The sequence below is a fragment of the Myiozetetes cayanensis genome, unplaced genomic scaffold (assembly GCF_022539395.1).
Source record: "Myiozetetes cayanensis isolate MyiCay16 unplaced genomic scaffold, myiCay2020 scf1, whole genome shotgun sequence".
Taxonomy (NCBI): Eukaryota; Metazoa; Chordata; class Aves; order Passeriformes; family Tyrannidae; genus Myiozetetes; species Myiozetetes cayanensis.
This window is the reverse complement of record NW_026086604.1, coordinates 124,251,092-124,274,154: the sequence shown is the minus strand read 5'-3', so window position 1 is coordinate 124,274,154 and position 23,063 is coordinate 124,251,092. Positions and strand designations below refer to the sequence as shown.

General features: G+C 38.8%; 1 protein-coding gene across 4 annotated transcripts in view; it reads left to right on the top strand.

Moving 5' to 3' along the window:
* The first annotated feature begins 17,216 nt into the window (after positions 1–17,216).
* PHF14 (PHD finger protein 14) overlaps positions 17,217–23,063 on the top strand; it is a 158,055-nt gene continuing 152,208 nt past the window's right edge. For all 4 annotated transcript variants that reach the window (XM_050332587.1, XM_050332579.1, XM_050332580.1 and 1 more), the window contains exons 1-2: positions 17,217–17,308; positions 17,785–17,895. In XM_050332587.1, coding sequence (XP_050188544.1) covers position 17,308; positions 17,785–17,895 — 112 coding nt within the window. In that variant the 5' untranslated portion in view covers positions 17,217–17,307. The remainder of the gene's footprint in view (positions 17,309–17,784; positions 17,896–23,063) is intronic.

Sequence of the window (23,063 nt, the reverse complement as noted above, 5' to 3'; positions counted from 1 at the left end):
CTTCTGTAATATTACACTTTTATTAAGTGTACAGTTATATAGACTGCTGTAGCATTAAAGTAATTATAATTACTAAAACTAATAAATCCTTACTTTAAAATAAAGGCTTTTAATTTAAAATGAAAATAGATACACTCTTTACACGATGAGAGTGACTATATGAATATGTGCTATTTAGCAAAAGTGAAATTACCAGTAATAAAATGAAAATTAGCACCAAAATTCCATAATTTTTCTTTCCCAAACTTAAGCATCTTCTGGCAATATGTGGATACATTTTCAAGTCTTTAAAATTTTCTCCTTGAACATAATTTTTATAAAATCCTAGTTCCTCAGCTGTCATAAATTGTAATTGGTGAAACTTCATAGAAAAATCTAGAGGGAAGTTCTTAGTTCATCCATACAGAGTATGAAAAGAATCATTGGGCAGGACATTTCTGAGCATAAAAATGCTCTTCCCCAATCCTTGCATAGAAAACCTGTTAAAGTGTGTATTTCACAGTGAACCAGCTGACTGTATGGGTTGTTCATAATTGAGGGTTTGTGTCTTCCAGTTAACAGATTCAAATCAGGCTCAGTAAATTTTCTTTAGAGATTTTTGGATCAGCATGAGACACTGGGCAGCAACTCAGGTAAGAGATCCTGCAAAAGCAACCAGGTCACAAGCAAGAGTTTGCCTTACCCATTGAAAATAAAACATGAAAGACTTCAGTAGTTATGGAAGAGAACCAGAAACAGAGATGTGTAAGGGTATAAGGCATTCCAAAACGGATGAAAATATTCTGGTTTTAAATACCAATGTTTATAAAATGGATGTGGTATTTTGGTTGGTTGGTTGGTTTTTAATGCAGTATCACTCCATGACTATTACAAATAGAAACTGAGAAGAATGTCTAGGTTCAAGAGAACAAATGAAGCAGCTGGTCTTTGTATTTAAAATATATTTTATTTTCAATTATATAATCTGCCAAAGGTTAGGATGCAGAAATACAGGCCCAACACAGCTTGCACCCATCTGGGAGACTTGAATCTTACCAGAAGTTAACTGGAATGATCCCCTAAAAACATTGCTCATCCAGTGCCCTTTTATAGATAATTTCTTTCATGCAGTTGTTCCATAGAAGATACATAGAGGATGGTATTTCCCTATAAGCTGCTCTTATGTTTGATTTGAAAAGCCATACAACTCCATAATAAAAGATAAGTTTAATGCCTCAATAGAAAGTCAATATCTTCACTAAAAATGTAAACAGGATTGGTACCTGAAATTGCTTTTAACTAAATGCTGCTTCAGCTACTCAGCAATAACTTATTGGAGACAAATTAAAGCTGCTTCTGTTTCTAATGCCTATAATTGTCTCAATTTGATCTTTCATCCAAATACAGGAAGTTAAAGAATGCTTTTTAATTTCTGGTATGGAATAAGGACAAGCATGCTTGAATAATCCTTCCAGGACTACTCTGTGACATTTCTTTTGCATATGCTGGGGAAGAAATAGATAGTCCTTGCAAGTCTTCTGCTCTGCTGTTCAAAAGTTGTTAGCCTTTTGATAATCCTTTGTTTGCATATAGTTTTACCAAAATTTACTGAAGTGATTTTTATTTATTTATTTATTTATTTTTAATGCTTGGAATCTACACTGACTGATACAAGTCATGGATTTCCAGGTTTGGCATGAGAATTAGGGTCACACTACTAAAAACTTATATTTCATCAGCTATCAGATAATTATTCATAAAAATATGATGAGAGTTTTCTCTCTGAATAAAGGTATTCTCCTTTACTGGAAAATAATAGTTTGGTATTGACAGCCCTTTCTGGGACATATTGCTACTTAGGAGAAACTGATACAGCTGCCACAGGAGTGACTTGAGCAGACAGTCTGGGAACTGAGCAAACTGCTTATAGGCAGCTACTGAAATGTAGAAATACACACACACAAAGTATCACTGACTGTGCAACAGCTGTTAGGAATGATACATGAGACCTCATATTCACTATGTGTTCCAAACATTAAAGAGAACAATATAATAACAGAGAAACATGAAAACTGTGCATATTTATAAAGTAGAGTCTTATTGCTGTGGCATTACCTGCAAAAGCTGTGCCAACAAAGGATTACACAGTTAGGAAAGTATAAATAGATTTTGTATTCTAATTTATTTTTTTCTGTATTTTTCTCTTCAGTGGAGAATGTCAGTATTTTAATGGAACCACAATTTATAGAAAAAGAAGGCTTCCAAATCGAACAGTTTCAGTAAGCCAAAACGTGCTCTCATTTAAGACAGTGATAGAGCCCTTAGAGAACAGGATGAGACATAATTCTGATCAAACTATTTTCCACAAACCTAGGCTGGAGAAAATTTTCATTCATCTTCCACTAACAAGGGCTGTATGCTTTTGTTTCTTTTACAGAAAGGGTAAAGAGGGACTCTTGCTATTTACGAACAGGACAGATACCGCTATTTTGGAAGTAAGAATGTTATTCATGTACTTTCCAAAGAAAACATTATTTGCTTTCCTTTTCTGCTTTAGTTTTTAGAGGGAGGTTAGTGTTTGCAAAGTAGAAAGGATTACTGAATAGAAATTGCATGTGAATGTTTTTCAGGTAGCTGAGAAATCCAGTATGTTTTGTGCATCGCAGCAAGAAGAGACACGTCAATCCAGCTGGTAATACCACATGACAGAATTATTATTGATTACTTTAGGAGTCCTGACTTATGTTGCAGAACTTGGCACTGTCGGGTAACACAGAGCCATCTGAAAAGCATGGGTTTGGACCATGTTTTACATGTGTTTCAGTGAATGACAGTGCACTGGGGCAATATATTACACAGAAGTCTAGAAATGCAAAAGTTAGGAGTTTAGTTTAAACAAGTTGTGCTTCTCAAAGCAGTAGAAGGATACAAGTGGTTCCCAGAGACAATCTAAACTAGAGTTAGAATAAATCACTCATTCAGGATGTCATCTTTGGCCCTTGCCAAAATCACTGGAGATAAAAGCTGATGCACAGGGATAGACTTCAGTTGCATTTCAGAAGTTGTTACTGGATAAATCTCATGCTTTCATTAACCTTCAGAGCAAAACCAGGATATCTGCAGTATCCTGGTAAGACCTGGAGCGCTTGTGCAGAACATTTAATAAAATCTGTTTCTTGCTATTCTCACACTGTGCAAAAACATTTGTTTTGGGTTCCTCCTACGAGGGCTATGATGTAAGACAGTGCAAGGGCTGATGAGTTTTCTAAGCAGCCTGATTTTGCAGACAGTGGCATATAAATGAGGATAAACAATTGATATCTTAACAAAGGTTTAAACGCTTTCATGGCTTTTCCAGCTGAAGTACGATTTAGACATAAACAAAATTGACAAGGGAGGGCATAGTGGCAGTTTCTGGTAAAGAAGCAAGTAGTGGATCTCCAAGCCATTGCCCTTTTACAATATCTCAAATTATCACATTTGCTTGAATCATTAGTACTTTATGCAGATAATTTCTAGCATAGCAGAATATGAAATCCAATACCAGCTGGCCTTCTTTCTGGGTAAGTACTAAATAAATATACTGTACTCAATTTGAAAATATAGCCTTTTTCAGACCATGTTCAACCTGGATGCAGATTGAAGTGCTGCATTGTGCTCTAACTCAACTGCCACATGTTTTGAGGAATGACATTTTTTGTCTGTATATGCGTTTATCTAGATTAGTACAAAACTGTATTCTGTTTCTAAGAATACCAAGCATCACATGGTCTCTCTCTCATAAATCACCAAAGTGCATGAAAGAAATTCTTTTGATTACTCTTGAGTTTTACTTACTTTTTTTGAAACTTCTACTCTGGTAAAAATTGTGTGATGTATCACTTATTGAGAAGTAGTATTCTCATATTATCCTTTCTTTAAATACAGCTTCATTTAAATGTAGGGAATGGTATTATTATATTTATGGGAAAAGGATGATAACATTCTTTGATGTGGGACTGAGCCCATCCTCCTCTGAATAATATATACATCATATCTGTAAGATTCACATTGTGAGATTGCATGAAATATATAACTGTAATAAGACTTCTGAGCAGGAATTTATTTTATTTGAACAGCAGACTCCTTACTGAAGTGAAAATTATGTGAAAGGAAGAACTACAGCATGCCTTGATGTTTCTTCTTATATGTACTGAGACATCAAAACTTTTCTTTGAGAACAGGCAGAACATAAGGGTTAGCATATTTAATTAAAAAGGAGTTTCATAAAGTACTTTTTTTTTTTCTGTGAAAGGCTGTTTTCTCCTTACATGGCACAAGAAATCAGATTAAAGACAACAGAATGTTTTGTTTACTTGCTTGTTTCAGAACATCCTTGGTCCAAATAAGTTGACTCCTGTCTTTCACTAACCTATTTGTCTGACTAACTTACAAGCTTGTATAATTTGAGATGTTACTCCATTGATGCTGTCTTTGCCCATCTGTTTTTCCTCTTTGGGACCTGCCCCTAAGAGACATGTCTTTCAGGCTGCCATCCCTATTTACAGAGACATAAGCAGAACACTAGCACTTGTGTGGAGAGCTGTCTTAGCAAACATATGTAGTACTCCTAAAGTGTTCAGGCACCCAATATTCTTGCTTTTTCTCTGTGGAATGTAGAACAGAGGTGGATGAAATGAATGAATTTTAAAATTGGTATCTTCTGCAAGCCTAATTTAAAATGCTGTAGGTCTGAAAAGCAATAATCTTGTCAAAATTATGTCCCATAGGAGATACATTTACACAACCTCTTCATAGCAGAATCATTACTAATGGAAAAAAAAATTCCTGTAAGAGGCCAGTCTGGATATGACTTAAGTAAAATAAGTAATTCCTTAAAAGAACCATCTGTCTTATTGAACTTGAATTCAGTATATTTGTTTGTAGTGTGAACTGAGCTTTCATTAAAAGTTGACCCAATTGAAATGGCTTGTGATCGTAAAATCAGAAAATTCCAGTGCAATGAGTTATAAAAGAAGTAATCCATATTTCATTTCTAAAGAAACAAATCATTGCAGTTGGAATTTTTGCTCCCTGTCTCTCCTTCTCAGCTCTCTCATTTGATTTGGGAGGGGAGGAAGCATGATTTTCAAGGTTACAGTTCTTTTAAATTGACTTTCTTGTATAGTGTTTCGTGACTGCAGAATCTAGAAGAAATAGAAGAGTCATTTGAGGGGCAACAGAAAAGACTGTGCACTGTGGATTCCACAAATCTTTTTTCTTTAGAGCCACCTTGAGTCACAGAATACAAATAAATATTAGTGAGAACACAGTCAGGTATGGTTGTATTACATGGAACAGTAAAAGATGTAGTGAATCACTTAGATCAAAGTAACACAGTTGCTTTAGTTCACAGTAAGCTGAAAGTGCTACTCAGAGAGACAGTTTTATCCATCCTTTGACCTTGGGTACTCATGTTCCAGTACCAGTTCACATAAGGTGGTGCAAAAGAGATTAAACAAAATAGTTTTATCTGGACCAATTCCAGGTCACTTCTAATGCAAGCATAAAGGATGTGCTTGCAAAAAACATCCAGGAGAAGTGAATGGGAGAGGGGAGATGAGACCTGCAGTCAGGTCTCACTACAAACCTGACTGATCTGACCATACAGCTGCCTGTGTGTCACACCTGATCTAACACGGATTGCTGGCATGCTGGGCATTTGTCCCTGCTTTCCTCTCTCCTTCGTGTTCCTGACCCTGTGTCCCTGGCTTGCCCCGGATCAGTTGGTCTTGGAACTACAGGGCTTCTTGGTAGGGTAGATTTCTGTCAGATCAGAAACTGGCTCAGTATATGGTTCGATAACTACAGAACTGGATATAGGTATTGGGATGGAAGATGTCGGACTTCATGTGAAACTGCACCCTACCATCAGTGTGACTAAGGAGACATCATTGTGGTTAGACATTCTCATAAGAAAAAAAATTATAATCATGCCACTGTAATTGAAAAGATATTTTTTAATTTTTACTGCATTTCCCAAGTTTAACAAATATTTAAAGCAATCTGGAAATCAGCTCCATTCCCTATAATTTTCACATGTACATAGTCTGTAAAAGAATAAAAATTATCATCGTTATAGCGTGTTCATCATACAAATATCTTGGAATAATGGAGTGGAATCTTATTGCTAGAAGTCTTGTCCATGTTTGAGACTGTTCTAATCTCTTCACGATTTCTGTTTTACGAACATCAAAATTACAATAGATTCCCCCTCCACTTAATACCATTAAACCCTCCAAAACTAAGTACTGCCAAGCTAACTTCAAATAATGTACAAAAAGCAAGTCAACGTTTCTCATTTTCACATTTAATGGGTCATCACTGAATGTCTGGCTCAAGCAATATGACAGCATGGAAGAAAATCTGCCTCTTTTTCAGAAGTTCTGCAGCAGGACAATTTCATCCCAGTTCTCAAGAAATGCTTGAAATTGAGACTGACTTGTAAAAGTATTCAATTACTATAATATTATTATAATAATATTTTATTGTTTCTTAAATATATGTATGCATTTATATGCTATTGTTCCTTAAATGCTAATATCTTGAAAGTTTTATTTAGAAGTAACATATAAAACACAATTACACAGAGACTTCTGTTGTCCAGCTCAAATAAGAACTGTTTAGGGGGCTCAGCCATCACTTAGGATGGTAAAATCTCTTCCGCTGACTCGCAAAATCAGTTCACCTTCCCACATCTGTTTTCAGGAACTTGTGCTTCTTGCCAAGCAATTGATGGTCACAGGCTGTAAGACTGGCCTTCCTGTAGTCTGTTTTCTCCCCAGCCATAGTATGAGATCAGATCTATCAGTTCTTGCTGCACTTTCCAGGCGAGGTGCCAGTAACTTTGCCATATGCCGCCAGCAGGGAACCTTAACAAAGACATGTCTTGGCGATTGCTTTTCCTTTTTAACAAAGAAAGAAAACTCTGTATATATGTCTTGATGAAGGGCAGCTGAATGCCTTTTCTTTTGCAATAAATTGGATCTTAAATCAGCTCAAATTCAGAATTTTTCAAGAAAATAAAGCCTGCATGATTTGGCAAAACCAGATTAAAAACAGATTAGATGCTATAAAATCTGTGACGACAAAAGACATCTTCTCTGTCCTTGCTAAACATTGTGTTAATCAGTGATAAAATAAGTATTAGAAAAAGCAGCAAATTGATTCCTAAATGTCACAATTACATTTTAACAAGGAACATTAAAAGCAGTTATTTCCTTTCTTTATTGCTTACTGATTTTAGTGTTTCATTATAATTTTTCATGCAAATCCAAACCAGGCTAGCTCAGCTTCTTTTATTTACAGATAAGGAATAAATAGAATTTAAAAGGAAGCTATAGAAATCCCTTCAGTAGAATTTATTTTATAGCAATTCACAAAGATTTTTCTCAGAACAGCTGAAGCATTTTTTTGTCCTCAGCAACAGCAAAATAAGATTGTGTTGGAAAAGCTTTATGTGAGAAGGGTCACTGGCACTCACATTCAAAGTAATTATTCTTGTAAAATTAATTAATTTTTTTTTTCAGTCCAAGCCCTTAGAATACTTCCCATTAGTAACAGCAGGTCTGTGCTTTTTATGTTCATTGTGGCAGATGTTCTTTACATCCCAGATTTCCTCAGAACAACAGAATGGTTTGATGGATGAACGACTGCATCTGGAAAAAGTGTATCAGTCAGCGTCATTAAAAACCTGAGCCAGAGCCCACTGAAATCAGTGGGAATTACTGGCTTATGTTCACATTTCTCATATCTTGTTAAGAGGGAGTAAGTCTCAATTATTAAAAAGGAATGCAATGATAGTCTTTACTTGTATTGCACATAACTTCTTTCTTCAACAGCGAGGAAGAGAAAGGCTGTGTTGGTGGAGTAATCTGTCATGGCACCTATGGATTGCTGGGTTTGAGATCCCATAAGGCTTACAGGCTTGCACAGCGATTACCAGGTGGCAAACACCCTTGGAAAGTCTGGATAAGCTCCTAAGAAGTGCTGGGAGGTGGTAACTAGCTGTGGTGCACCAGTACTACTTAGAAAAGGGAAAAACATTTAAGCAAACAAGGAAAGCAAAGCAAAGCAAGCTAAAGACTCTGCTTTCTGTGATAGCATTTTGTATTGGTTCTGGACAGGACAGGGTTAATTTTTGCAGTAGCCAGGAGGGGGCATGGCTGGGACCTGGAGGTTATTCTAGGTTATTCTTTACCACCTCCAGTCATTTTCCAGGGACAGAGAAAGGGACTCGCTTCTGGGTTGGGGTGTTGTGGCATGGTCAGGTCGGGCTCCGCAGTGAGCATTTTGCAAGTGAATCACTCACCTCTCTCTTGTACACTTTTGCTATTAATATTGTTGCTGTTACTATTTATTTTCTTATCTCATTGCTGTTTCCAGTAAATTGTTTTATCTCAACCCATGATCTTTACCTTTTGTGCCTCCAATTCTTCTCTCCAGCCCACCACAGGGGAGGGGAGGGGGAAGTGAGTGCCTGGTGTGTGGTTTCACTGGGGGCACTAAACTGGAGAATACCATTAGAAATACCATTAGAAACCATGACATATTTTGTAAAATGCTTTTTGTAAAATGCTTCCTGCCCTCCTTGGGACCATGGGAAGAAATGGAAAGGCAGATTTTTTACTACTTTAATTGGACAATATAAGTAGAAAGAATTTACTACAAACCGAGAACAGTTCAAAAATAAAGGAAGTACTTTATCTGAAATTCATCTGACTGAGATGTCAGGGAGCTGCAGGAGGGAGTTGCTCCCTAAGGGGAAGTGAATGAGAAGCTGGTGCTGACAGCAGGGCAGACAAACCAGAGTGCCAAGGCCCAAAGAAAAAGAGCAAAACAGATCTGGAGCTGGTAGCCAGGGTCAGACAGTACACAGTGATGAGGCAAGATCCTGCTAAAACCAGGAAATCTTGTTGAGGCAGGAACCACGGGTAAGACCTGAGCTTCAGTATCACTCCAGAGCTGCAGACCCCCCTCAGCAAGGCTTCTCCCAGCACTTTCTCATAGAGCTCTTTCTCAAGCACCTGATCCAAGGTCTCAGGGCTGCATCACATCACTGGTCTTAATCACTGGCAGACACTGGCTGCTCTAGGAAGGTGAGGATCACATTGGTGCAGGTCCCAAACAAAGAGTGACACTGTGTGATTTAAGTTGGACCACTTAAAAACTAGAAAGTCATAACTGAGCGTTTAAACTGGAGAATGTGAAAGACTTCACAAATGCACAGCACATGGCTCCGAAATGGGGATGCTGCTGAAAAGAAAGACTTGGAAGTTCTGTATCTTCCAGTAAAGGACTGGTCAAAGGATGTAAATGCTCAGGTAGGAAATGGGAAACTAACTCAGTGTTATTTAAGCAAGTTCCCAAGATGAAAACAAAACAGAGGTACACATTCTTACAGACAAATCTTAGAAGTTAAGGAAATAAAATACAAAATCAGGAATGTCCTCCCTTATTTAAAAAGAATTACTTAGCAGACACTGGAAACTTGGCAGGCAGGAGACAATCAGTGGCACACTGTAATACCAAGGCAGAAAAGATACATGAGATAATAGAATAAACTGTGTCCAGAGCTAACTCATAGCATTCAAGAAATCAGAATCAAATAAAATCAACAAATGAAACATCTCACTGAATTTGTATGGATTGAAATTCCAGCTCTGAATTGGACAGAGGTAGTACTGGGTCTCCCTTAATAACAATCCAGAAAGCGTGCAATATTCTGAGAAAAATCAGGAAGAGAGCAGTTGTACTGAAGGACTTCGGTTACTTCCCTTCAGACTGAAGGAACATGATGCTGAGATAAGCAGAGATGAAAATGTCAGATGTTACGAATGACTCTTTCACAGAATAAGTAGTTAGTGAGTCCACACTCAAAAATACAAACCTTGACTTAATACTGCATGACTAGCAGGATCTAATCAAAATATTACTACTGAATTGCTCATCTCTAACTGTGACCGTGCTCTTATTCAGCATTCCTACAAAGGCATCTAATCTCAAAAAATCCACATTTCTTGTGCTCTACTTTGAAAGGGACATATCGAAATTGAAGAAGCTTCTTAACAAGACATTTGAAAGGGATAGTCCAAAGAATTAAATTCTCATAGGCATGTAAGCTACTGGAGAACACTATAATGGAATCACATCATTATTGTTTATCACCTATGTAAATGGCAGAGAAAATATAAAAGTAAGCTGAAATCACTTCCCAGCAAAGTCAGGGAGACTACTATGAACAGGAAGGAATCCTGAAAGTCGTATTTAAAATAAGAAACTAAAAAGTATCATAAGCTCTAATTTATTAAATATAAAAATATGATCAGTTAGGCAGAGTGGAAAAAGAATTTGAGAATCAGAAAGATAAAAGCATCAAAATTAGTACTAAGACATTTCAAACAGAAAAAAACACATGCCAGCATCCACTGGGCCAGCAGAAGATCTGTATGAAACATGTACTCAGGGAGATGAATTCTCTCCATCACTATTTTCTGTGGAAAAGAAATTAAGTTGCTCCCATGCCAGAACACTATTCTCTGAGGGTAGAGGGCTCAGTGGACAATCTGTCTGAATTTGAAGTTATTGTGGAAGCAGCTACAGATACAATATTAAGAAAAAATAGACAAAATTCTCTCATAAACTACTAGGAAACCCATACTCTATCACAAACACTCTAAACAAACTCAGGTATGAAACAGTTCAACTACTAATGGTGTAAACTCTTACTTGACTGAGCAGTAACTAAAATAGCAGATGCAATTCAATCTAGATGAATGCAAAGGAAGTGAAATGCAGTATAAATAAATGTAAAGAAACCTATGTTAGATATACTGTAATCTGAATGAGTACAGCACCTCTATAGTAGAAAATTGTCATATTATGTTGTTATTATTATTAGTTGTTATTAGTAGTATTTAGTATTCTTATTTCTTTATGCAGTGGCCCAAACGATATGTATTTAAAAACCAAAAAGAACACTGCTTGTTGAATGACTTTGTTGTCTGAAAGTCACATGGCAAAAATTGTTAATATTCCTTCTGTAGCTTTTACGTTTCGGAGCTTTAATCATAACTCAAAATTCTGCCACTCCTGAAATAAATCATAGACAGAAGAACAATACAAAAATGGAAATACTAAGTTGGCCCCAAATGGTTTGGTAATACAAACATAGAACAAGAAACAGAAATAGACATGTATACCAGCATATACTTGCTATACTGCTATATGTGTATAGCAGCTGTACAAATAAACTGTGAGACAATATGAGACACAATATTAATTTGATTTTACACAATTTTTGGGAGCATGGTGGTAGAAGGGTATTTGAGAGGATAAATTAACATAGTCTGCAGGTATTTATGTGGAATATGTTTTAAGTATGAAGGATGCTGGGGAAAAAGCCCAAAAATTTGCCTGAAAATTCAGCAGAGAACAGGAGGCCAATACATTGTGTTAAATAAATTTGTATGGCAATTGTTTTCTGCTGTAAAGAAATGGCAGAGGAAAGGAAGACTAATCTGTGAAATGTACTGAAATCAAACTTTAGAAATTTATGATTTATGCAGCCAAGGTGTATTAACTGGAGGGATTAAAATGGAAAAGAAACATGGTAGATGCTGAGGAGAATCATTACAATCGATATGGCAATATAAGAGCTGCATTTTTGAAAACCAGAGGAAGGAACATTCATGTAAATGAGAAGGGAGATGAGCCTAGAAAAGAATTTTAGCTGAATGGGCAGATAGGAAAGCTGCACACGAGGTATGTTTTGCAATGAATGTTTCAAACATAACTTCAGTGGCAGAATCTGCCCTGAGGTCTGAGTTGAGAATGATGTCCTTTTTACGGGCATAAGTGACAGGGGTGGTCTCATAGTGGCTGAAAAGTAGGTAGGCATATAGAGCCAGGTGGGAATATATGTATAAATGTATGTATATAATTCAGAAAGCTCTACTTCTCCTGGACTCTTTTACAACATGTGTACCACGCAATCAAAAAAACCCCATAATTAATTGACTGAGGCTGAGCATGGCCTTAGGAGTGTGAGAAATCTCTCAGAATCTGATGGGAACATTCCCTGGCAGCATTTGACTGCAGTGGACCTTGTAGCAGACTGTAGTTTATTTCAAAGTCTTATTGTTGGAGACTATTCATACTGAATTTTCTCCCTTTGTAATTTAAAGCAGCAAGGGCATCCGATTCAGTCTCTTTACATTTTACCATATAATACCAGACAAAAGAGCAGAAATCATTTTAACTGTAATGGCATAGTTAAAGAATAAAAAAATTCTCTTTGGAAAGATATTTCAAGAGGTCAGTCTACCTACTACAGATAGTGATGTTTTGATGGACAAAAAAGAGTTTGCTGTTTGGATTCAGACAGGTAGGTCATGGCTTTAATTGTACTCACCGACAGGAAAAGAAAATAGATACAAATATTCAAACTATTATTTCTCCATTCACAGCTAATGGATGAGTTAAAAACATACTTACTCTTGAGTTTATTCCCTACTTGAGGAAATGTACTTCTTTCTTTGAAAACTTGACAATTTTATTAAACTAAGAATGATATTTTTCAGGTAATTTATGTGAGTGTGACTGTATTCTCTGCTGACTTGCTATTGTGTAACTCCTTCTAAAATGGTCTTTACAGAACCACAACAAAGATTCTTTTTTTCTTAGGGCAAAAGTACAGGCAGAAGATACTATTTTGTCCTTTCTCTAGCAGTTAAGAGCAGCACTGAAATGGAGATTCAGACACCTACTCTTGCAACAGCCTATGCTCTGAAGGCTCAACCTAAAGAGAACCACTGGAATGCTGAGATAATTCAAAGACCTGATGTACTTGACATGACCTGAAATACTGAAATATTTCTAGGCATTTTTTTAGGTATTATGTTAGTGATGGAGCTGCCATGACATTTTCATACTAGATGAACTGTTTCAGCTCTTCATAATTTTCCTCTAAAAATGACCTTCTAAGACAATTTTTTGTATGTGTATGAGGGTAGTACTTAAAGGTGCTAAACGGACAACACTTACAGTCTATTTAACGGATATAGCAATGTCAGTACAGTGCCCAGCTCCCAGCAGCATGCCAGTAATACCTCATTTCTTCAACCAAAAAAGGTAACTGAACATTTCAACATCCTTGATTATCTGCTGACATTGGCAAAGGCCTCGCAGAAATAAGGGGATTAGACATTCTGAAGGTTTCTTTCATTTGGAACATGAGTTCTTCCTTCTTTTCCCCTTACTTGAAATAATCTGAATCTGCTATAGGCAGTTAGCATCTACTAAGGGGGAATTACCTTTTAATGGGTGGTGTTCCAATAGCCAGAATCTTCCAAAAAACAATGATCAAAAGATAAACTGCTAGTTCTACTTTCTGTGCTGTATGTTTTATTTACTTCTAATTACTACATTTAGAGTATTTCTTTGCAAGCCCTATGTTTGTAGTGCCCAGAGGGTTAGAGAAACAGGAATAAATTTTAGGCGCTTCACAGTTCTTTTCATTTTATTGATGTGGTGGATTTTTTTTTCCTTTTCTTTTTAGGAATGAGGGCAAAGTATGCAAGCTGAGGACAAAAGATAACAAAGACCGTGTGAATGCTATTTTCAGAAATGAAAATTTCTGTTTTTCAGAAATGAAAAATTCTTCTGAGTATTTCTTTGGAGAGGGAAAAAAGGAGAGGGGGGAATAAAAGGTTTGGGACAAGAAAGAGTAAGAGATGGGTCAAGAGGGCTTGAATAATGGTACAGAGTACATAAGAGGAAAGGAGGAAGGAACAGTTGGGGAATGTGAGGTGCTAATGAGGAGCAGGGGCAGACAGTCATTATTTAACTTCTGTTTGGTCACCTATTCCTGCCAGAACGATGTAGGTAGAGACTGGAATAATCCCAACTTTGCAGGCTGCCCCAAAGGGCTGAGCTGAAAGCCAGACAGTCCATACATCTGTGTTGACATTCATATTTAGAGGATTCGTAAATTCCTCCAGTGTTCTACTGCATGCTCCTCTCTCCTTATATCTTGTGCTAAAAGCTCTCATTCTTCAAAGCTGTCTGTGCCCCTCATTCTGATCTTCAATTGGGGCCAAATTTTGGGGCAGTTCTTTACTTTTCCTTCCCCTTACATGTGACTTGAACTGTCCTGCCACTCACTGTGTGTGGCACAAAATCAGGGGCTTGACCATTGGCAGGAAGGGAGTTCTGCAGAACTCGTTCTTGCACATGTCAGCATGGATCTGCCGAGTCTAAAAGAAGGAATCTGCCCCCCTCCACTTGTCTTTTAAGACTGAAATAGTGTGTGAAGGGAGAGTAGGATGGGGATGCCAGTTAAAAGGAAAAAAAACACTCAGGGAGTGAAAAGCTAAGACATATGGAACTTCTAGTTGAACAGGGAAGCTGATCAGAGTTTTGAAGAAAATACTTTGAAGAAAATACTAGACTGCATGACCCAATAGCACATTTGGGTAGGGCTGGTAAAACCAGATTCAGGACAAGAATTCATTTTGCAGTCATGCTTCCTATATAGACAAAGAATTGATGGAGGAAACAGGAGGTGTCAGCGTGAACACATCAGCTGTGAATGTGATAATGTGCTACAAAAAACCTAGGAAATTTAAGCACAGAACTAACATAGAATACGCACTTACCTTTTGAATTTTCTGTTCTTCCAAAATACTCAAAATTGGAAACACAGAAAATTATTGTTGAAAATATTTCAGCTGCATAATTACATCATTCACTGACTAGTCATCTCTCAGTCAGTCAGTCATGGCTAGGCTTCGCGAACGAAGATTTGAGAAGGGCTCTACCCACACTTGCTACAAGCGCGTTGATGGCTAAAAAGGCCAATGCAAGATAGACAAGTCCGGTTGCAGAAGGCACAGCAGAAAAACTCCCCAGGTGATATCGACAAGACGCGGTTCTTTCTGCGTTGTCTTTTCTCCTTGAGAGTGATCCTGCGTGTGTTCTCAAAAGCAGCAGCAGTGTTATAGATGGTGTGTCTCCAGGCCTCTCGATTGGAGGCCAGGGTAGACCAATGGTGGTGATCAATATGGCCAAGGATGAGGGATTGTTTCAGGCAGTCCTTGTATCTCCTCTTCGGGGCTCCTCTCTTGCGGTAGCCAGTGGCAAGTTCCCCATAGAGCACGATATTAGGGAGGCGGTAGTCCTGCACCCTGGAGACGTGCCCTGCCCAGCGCAGCTGTGTTCTCAGCAGCATGACCTCAATGCTCGTGACTGCTGCCTGTTCAAGGACAGACGTGTTGGTCACATAGTCAGTCCAGTGGATGTTTAGAATTGAACGGAGGCAGCGCTGATGGAAGTGTTCTAAGAGACGCAAGTGGTGCTGGTATGATTCAGATCCATATAAAAGAGTAGACAGTACAACGGCTCTGTAAACGCTGATCTTTGTACTTTTCTTCAGGTGTCTGTTTTGCCACAGTCTTTTATGGAGTTTACCGAAAGCTCTGTATGCCGTAGCTAACCTGTTGTCTATTTCTGCATCAATCTTACCGTCTGAGGAGATGATGCTTCCCAAGTAATTAAACTGCTGGACTGATTTGAGCTCTGTTTCACCAATGGTGATATGGGGATGATGGGAGACTTCCTGAGGTGCAGGCTGATATAAAACTTCTGTTTTCTTCAAGCTGACTTCCAGTCCAAAGAGCTCAGCAGCCTCTGCAAAGCAGGATGTTAGACGCTGCAGAGCTACTTCTGTGTGAGCGATGAGGGCGGCATCATCAGCGTAAAGCAGCTCACGGACAAGATAATTTAAGGTCTTAGTGTGGGCCTTCAATCGCCTTAGGTTGAACAGGCTCCCATCGGTACGATATCGAATGTAGACACCATTTTCATCATCGAGGTCTGCCGTGGCCCTTTGGAGCATCATGCTGAAGAAGACTGGTGAATAGAGTTGGTGTGAGAACGCAGCCTTGCTTCATGCCACTGGCTATGGGAAAGGGCTCAGAAAGTGCATCGCCATATCTGACTTGACCGCGCTGGACATCATTCACTGACTAGTCATCTCTATGCTCTATTTAAAAACAGAGTGCTTATACACCAATGACACACATTGCCATATCAAGGGAAGTTTTGGCTCTGGGAATGCTTGTGTGGGTGATCCATGCAGTGCTGTGCTAAATGCAGTGCAGGCTCTGGTCATGGGGTGTATACCTGCCAAATTTTACGCTCCCTCCATGCTTCACTGTAGAACTAGTTTGACCCTACTTGCATTTATCCAACATTAAACATGTTTTCCAATTTTAAAGCCCTTACAGTTCTGCTGGAAGCTTTCATGTTTATCACTATTCTTAATACTTGAGCTCTTGAAATCATACCAGTGTGCCAGAGCATCAGTTAAGATGTCCCTGTTCTTCTAATTACAAAAACAAGTTTGAGGAAAAAGCCAACCCCAGATTATTCCCTCACGTCTTTTTGAACACCTCATAAAAGGTTTGTGGTTCATTTTGGCGGGGTGGGGGTTCTGGCAAAATTGTGTGTGGAACTGAGGTGAAGTTGTTACTCTGTTGAACAGGCAATGGCTCAGCACTGCTCTTTCACTGTCCATCTCCCACTATTAGGTTTTGTGCTTTTGAGCTCCCTGTCTTGAGTGATGAGGCCCAACAATAATCCCTGGGGTTTGTTTGGTTTGTATTGTCATAGAATCATAGGACCACAAAACGGTTTGGGCTGGAAAGAGACCTTGAAGATCGTGTATTCCAACCCCTTTGCTGTGGGCAGGAACATCTTTAACTAGACCAGGTTGCTCAGAGCACCATCCAATCTGCCCTTAAACATCTTTTCGCATTTTTTTTTCCTTCCCAATGCACTGGGTCGCTGTTCTTCAAAAGCGCAAGAACGAGCTTGACAACACAAGAAAGTCTACGAGGAACTCGGCTCTCAGAGCGGGGCTTAAACGAGTACAGCTTTACAGCACTTCCTATCCACGCGGGGGGAAAGGAGTGGGTTTTTGAGCGAGATCCTGAGCAGGCAGCCCCTGAGAATGAACGGCTTTGCTCTGAGCCGCTGTGAGGGGCGCTCCCCGGCCTGCCCGTGCCCCCTCGAGGGGCGGTGACGGGACCGGCCCCGACACGGCCCCTGCTCAGCTCGGCCGCGCCTCGCGCAGGCGCGGGGGCGGCGCGTGCGCGGCGCGGCGGGGCGGGCGGGCGCGCGCGGGTGTGCATCCGGGTCGCCGCCGTGCCCATTGTCTGGGAAGGGGCCGGGGCTCGGCGGCCGCTCCCGAGGCCCCGCCCGCCCGCCCGCACCACCCGCGCAGCCTTTAGTAAGTGACCCGCCGGACCTGCCCCGCCGGACCTGCCCCGCCGGGCTGTCGCGCTGCCCGCGCAGCGTCCCCGCCCCCGGGCGAGCGGGCGCATCCCTCTGTCCCTCGGGCGTCCCGCGGTCCCGGCTGCGCGTCCTCCCTGCCTCGAGTCGCTGGCGGATCGCGCCGAGGCGCTTCCCCTGCGGGTGCTGGTGGCTCCAGGGGCTGTTCGGCCACTGCGGTGCCCGCCCCGCGCTCCCGGGGCCACGGGCAGCCCGCGGTGCCGGCGCCGTGCGGGTCCAGGCGCCTGCAGGGAGCAGCCGCGCTCCGCCGGGCGGACCCTGCCCTGCCCCGCCCGTGCGAGCCGCGGTCCCCGCGCTGCTCTCGGGACTGCCCTGCCCGCCACCGCCGTGCTGCCTTGTGGTTTAAATGCCCGTAGCAATGCTGAATCCTCACTTTGCCACCCTGTAACAACACTGTGGTTTTTTTCCCTGCAGTGGACCGCAGTTCGAAGAGGAGACAAGTGAAGCCTTTGGCAGCTTCACTGCTGGAAGCTTTAGATTATGATAGCTCTGATGACAGTGATTTTAAAGTTGGAGATGCTTCAGGTAAATATGCTTTCTCATCTCCTCGGCTCAGAATTACCTCATTTTTTGTTTATGCTTGCTTATTATACAGGAGACAGAATGCTTGTAGTGAACTGTTGGGACTTGGAGCCCCTTGCAGGGAGTGACATGATTGCATAACTGGAAGTCAGTAGTTCAACTGCGATTATTTTTTTCTCAACAGAAATCTCATGATTATCAAACAAGTTTTGGTAGAAACATTTGAGTAGCTTCTGTGCAGACTGCCTTAGGTATATTTATTGCTTTTTATTTCTGCAGTGTAGAGGTTTTTTAAAAATATTTACTGTATTTGTGTTGAAATAAGAAAGATCCAAAGCTATCTTGTTTTGAAGAAGTCTGGCTAATAGTTGGTTGTAAGCTTAGGAGCTTGCCTTTTCCTCAAGGTTAACTCCAGTGGGTGAGAACCTAAAGCAGAAAGATAATCTGTTCAGGCTTTTATTGTTTTTTTACAGTAGAAAAACTTAAGGTGTCCATTCAGGTAGTTATGCATTTCATACTAGAAGGAACTCCTTGCCCCAGTGCTGTTGTTTTGTAGTCTTTTCTATACATGCAGATTCCTGTATCCGTAGTGGACATTCACAGAAACTGAAAATAGACAAGATGTCAAAATAAAATTAATAAATTCAAGAATAGTTGGAGGGAAGGAAAAGAAGGGGCAGGACCATGTTTGTCAGTAAACTGCATGTTGGATGTTCTGTGGCACATGCTGGGGGAAATGAGGGAGATACAGGATGTTTAAGATATAAGAGAAGCATTGTGACAGCTTATCAAATAACTTCGTTATTTCTGCACTGGGGATGCTGATGTATGTTTTCATGTGGTTTATAGAGCAACAGTATTCCCCATCTCCATTTAAAGACTTACTTATTAACATTTGGCAAGGTCCTCTGTCTAGGTGAACTTAAAAATACTTAATAATAACTTATTCAGTGTCAGTTTTAAGATACACCCTAATGCTCCTTTTTTGTGATTTGTTTTGGTTTGTTTGGTTTACTTTTCCTGGTGTGGTTTTTGGGGGTGGGAGTTGTTTATGTTTTTTTTTTCTGCCCCCTTTATCCCCCAGGCTTAGACATATTTTCCTTGGTTGTTCAAGTAGAAGCAGGCTTCAGTGGTTTGAGAGAGTAAAACTGATGTAATCTTACCAACATCATGCTAAGACTTTTGGGGGCTTGTTTCATTCATTCTTTTAATTTTGTTCTGGGGATTTTTGATCCTTCCTTTTGCGTAAGTAAAAGTACAATTTGCCATAAAAGGAAATGATTTTTATTTACCAGAGAAAATCTCCCTGTTCTGGAACAGCAGCGTAGACAGGATTTAAGGGAAAAGAATTGGAAGGGGAGTATGGGTGATGAACACATAGTTCAGAACAGTGTATTAGTTGATCAAAAGACAGTTATTAATTAAAAATAATGAATACAGCTTCCTAACTCAGTAATGTATAAATGCAGAAGATTAATTTGTAATTGATATCCTTTTTGACTTTTAGGATATTGTATGTATGCTTGGGGGGCAGGTCAGTATCTTTAGAGTCAATCTCAGCTTCATTTTGAGGAAGTTGAATGGATTTTTCCTGAAAAGCGCAACACTGAATTGAAACAAGTGTATGAGAAAAAAAATGTTTTTCTAATTGCTGCTTTGTGTTCATGTATCTAATATAGTGTTGTTTTAGCATTTTTAGCATTGTTTAGCATTTTTATATCTATTATTTGTGGGAGAAATTAATGTTCTGTTTAGTAAAATCTAAAATTTTTAGTGAAAACACTGAAATAGCAAGAGATTTTGATATTTTATACTGTATTCAAAGGTTTTTCATTGTGAAAGAAAAAAGTTATGCAGGTTTGGAGAAGCTGGGAAACTGAAAGTTAATACAAATAACTTCATAAGTGGAAAGAAAAAGAAAATATTTCTGACATGTAATACAAGTTAAATGAACAGTTGCAGAATAGAACATCTGTGCTGATTTAAAATGAAGCTGTTGTAACATACTCTTAAATTTGGTTGTACCTAGGCCATTTAGATTCGGATGGAAGTGATGAAATACAGGAACTTTTTTACGTGCACACACACATACATATGTATAAATAAAATGGATAATTTCAAAGTTATATATATATATATATGTATAAAGAATTTGTGTGTATGCACACAAACAACCCTACTAGATGAGTTCTGTGTTGTTGCTAATAAAAAACAGGTTTTACTTTTTGTCACTGTGAATTGAGCCTTCAAAGTCTAGTGTACAGTTTTCTGATACATTCAGAGATGTTACTCTTTTTCTTCTTTTAATGACCATAGAGACCTCTCCATGTGCAACCTGTTGCAAATCAGTATTTAGTATTTGTTTGAATTCAGAATGACATGATACAGTTTGTTTACAAAAGGAAATTAATGTGTCAGAAGGAAGAATCAGTTAGAATTGCTTTGAAAATGAGCATAAATTCTATTCATGCACTCAGAGAAGTCCTGTATGGTAGTTCCACGGCTCTACAATATGTGTTTATTTCATTCACAAATGCACATATAGCTATTTAAAATAACAAACCTATTTTGAAAGTTAAAAGTCAGAGGATTATTTAAATACTGAATTAAAAGAATTCTGAAGTTGTTTTCTCCCTGATGATTGTGTTGTGTCTATATGTATGAGCTTTAGGATCTCCAGTGTATGTGCTAGTACATGATACTGTGCAAATCTATGAGGACTGAACTCTGAACAGTTAAATTTTTACACATGTTCATTGTTCTGCCAAATTTCTGGGAATGTGCAATGCAGTAAGTATTTGAAAAGTTGTTATTAAGTACTTTTAGGAAGGAATTAGCATTTCTGAATTTTTGTATTTTGAGTCCTGGTGCCTTGGTAAATTTATTTCATTACAGAAAATATTTGAAATCACCTCCATTTCCAACAAAAAATCCATAGGAGATGTGACCTTTACTTACAGTGTAGTTAATTTCTTTTCTTTTGGATTTAGGTCACACCAACAGTCAGTTACTGCCGTTTCTGCTTCAAAGATCTCATATTCTGACATCTCTTTAGGGAAACTGATTTTAAAACTGTTATATTTTTGTAAATTTACTTAAATAGTTTTCAGGCCTTCAGGCATTTCATTATGTTAATATTGGGTGAAGCGATTTTTAATGGCTTCTCTGTTTCTAATAGTAGTGCCATATTCTAAAGTGCTGTATTCTTCTGGTTTTTGTAAACATCCTGAAAAATTTGTTCCTTAAGAAAGAATGTCATATGTAATCTTAATGTGGGAACAATCAGAAAACCTGTCCCTTAGGAGTCGGAAAGTACGAATATGTGAGTTGAAGTGATGGCACTGTAATATACTCAACTGAAGGGTTTTTGAAGTTTTGCTGTTAAGTTAAAGAGCATTTGGGTGGTTTTTTGTTGATTTTTTTTTTTCTTTTTCCTGCGAGGAGAGCAGCTGGAGATTTACTGAAGACAGAAATCAGAGTATAGGTGTAGAGTAATTCCCAGCAGGACTCCAAAGCAAGGATTTACCACTTTTCGTCTCTCTTATTGGTGAACTCGTCTAGTTTTGTCAACACATATACTAAAATTAAAGTGATGCACAGAAATGTAGCGTGGTCCCTAAACAATAATAATATGTGAATTTAAGGAGTGGTTCTTTCTCGCAGCGTAGCTAAGAAGAGCATAGCTGAATGCTGCCTTTGAAGAACTGATCCTGCCACTACTTCTGCTACAAGTCTTGTAGACTCAAATTTTTAGACACATTTATTATTTTCTTTTTTGGTGTTGAGTGTGGAGCCTGACTTGCATATGTATTATGTACCATTATTGCAGTTGAAGTCAGTAGGAACTCTGTTTAAAACATGTAATAATCTGCATAAATGCATATATCAGGTATTCTGAAAAACCTGTGACTTGATCTAGAAATAAAAAGTTGCAAATATAATTATCTTCCTGTAATTTGTTTTCTGTTAGCACAATGGAGATTCCACTTTTGCTTTCCTGTACAGAATGTTGTAATATAAAGAAATGTTTGCAAAACATCAAAATAGTCTAGTGGTAAACAGTACTGAAATCTTGATGAAGAAACTAATACATTTGTTTTTGAGACTAAACTTAAATGATATGCAACAGTGAAGTTGTAAGCTGTTTCAGTAGACATTGAAGGTAAAAGAAAATATTGACAAGTTAATCATTAGTAAATTATCACATAATTACATATTAATGTGTACTTCCTCAGAGTGGAATTCACAAGGGCTTTTTCCAGTTTAGAAAATGGAAAATGCAGGCATTATTTTCTCTTGGATTATCTTCCTCTCGAGTAAAATATTTATCTGTACGAATGTCTGCCACTTGAAATAAAACTTTGGAGTGACTGACAAGCATTTCCAACTTGCATTCTCTTTGGAAACACTGAGATTTCTGTTATTCTGTATGCTTAGTGACAGCAGAGGAGAAATATAACAGAAATCTAGGCTTCATTCCAGTGTCTGTGCAGGGTGGATTTAGTGATGGAATGATATTATTTTTTTTTTGTTTTGCCCTACTGTGACTTTTTATGCCTTGACTTTCCAGTCTGTCTACCCCTTACAGACCCCTTACTCATGGGCTCAGTGTTGTTCTGCTTGTTTATTTAGTCTTGAACAGGATTTTTGTTGTCTCCTGCTTTACTACTCCTGCTTTACTTTCATCTACCCTTTTTTTGTGTGTGTGCCCTTCTCTTGTGTATTCCCTGCCACACGGAGGAGATTCTTTTGTGTTTTAGTAACTCCAACTTGATGGGGTGGTCTTTTTGTAGCCTGGCCTCCTCTGACAGTCTAGATATGCTCAGTGAAGATAGGATGTTTCAAGTGTTTCAGGAGCATGTACTTGTTACAGTGCCTCAGAGACTTTGTATTAGTTTGTTCCAAATGCATGTTCAACTGTCTCTTAAGATGTCACTTGCCCTGTACAAGATGTGAAACTCTTAGTTTTTTTGGGTTTTAAAATACATATTCTAGCTTATTATTCAGTTATTTGTATTGGAATTCAATTTTATGCATTATTTAAGACTGCAGCTTTGCTGAGGAAACTCATGGGCTATGCAGTACTTTATCGCAAACAGATGTTAAAAATGGGGAAAGTGGAAAATGTCAGGGAACTTCAAGAGGTAGGGCAACCGGTTTCATCTGTTATA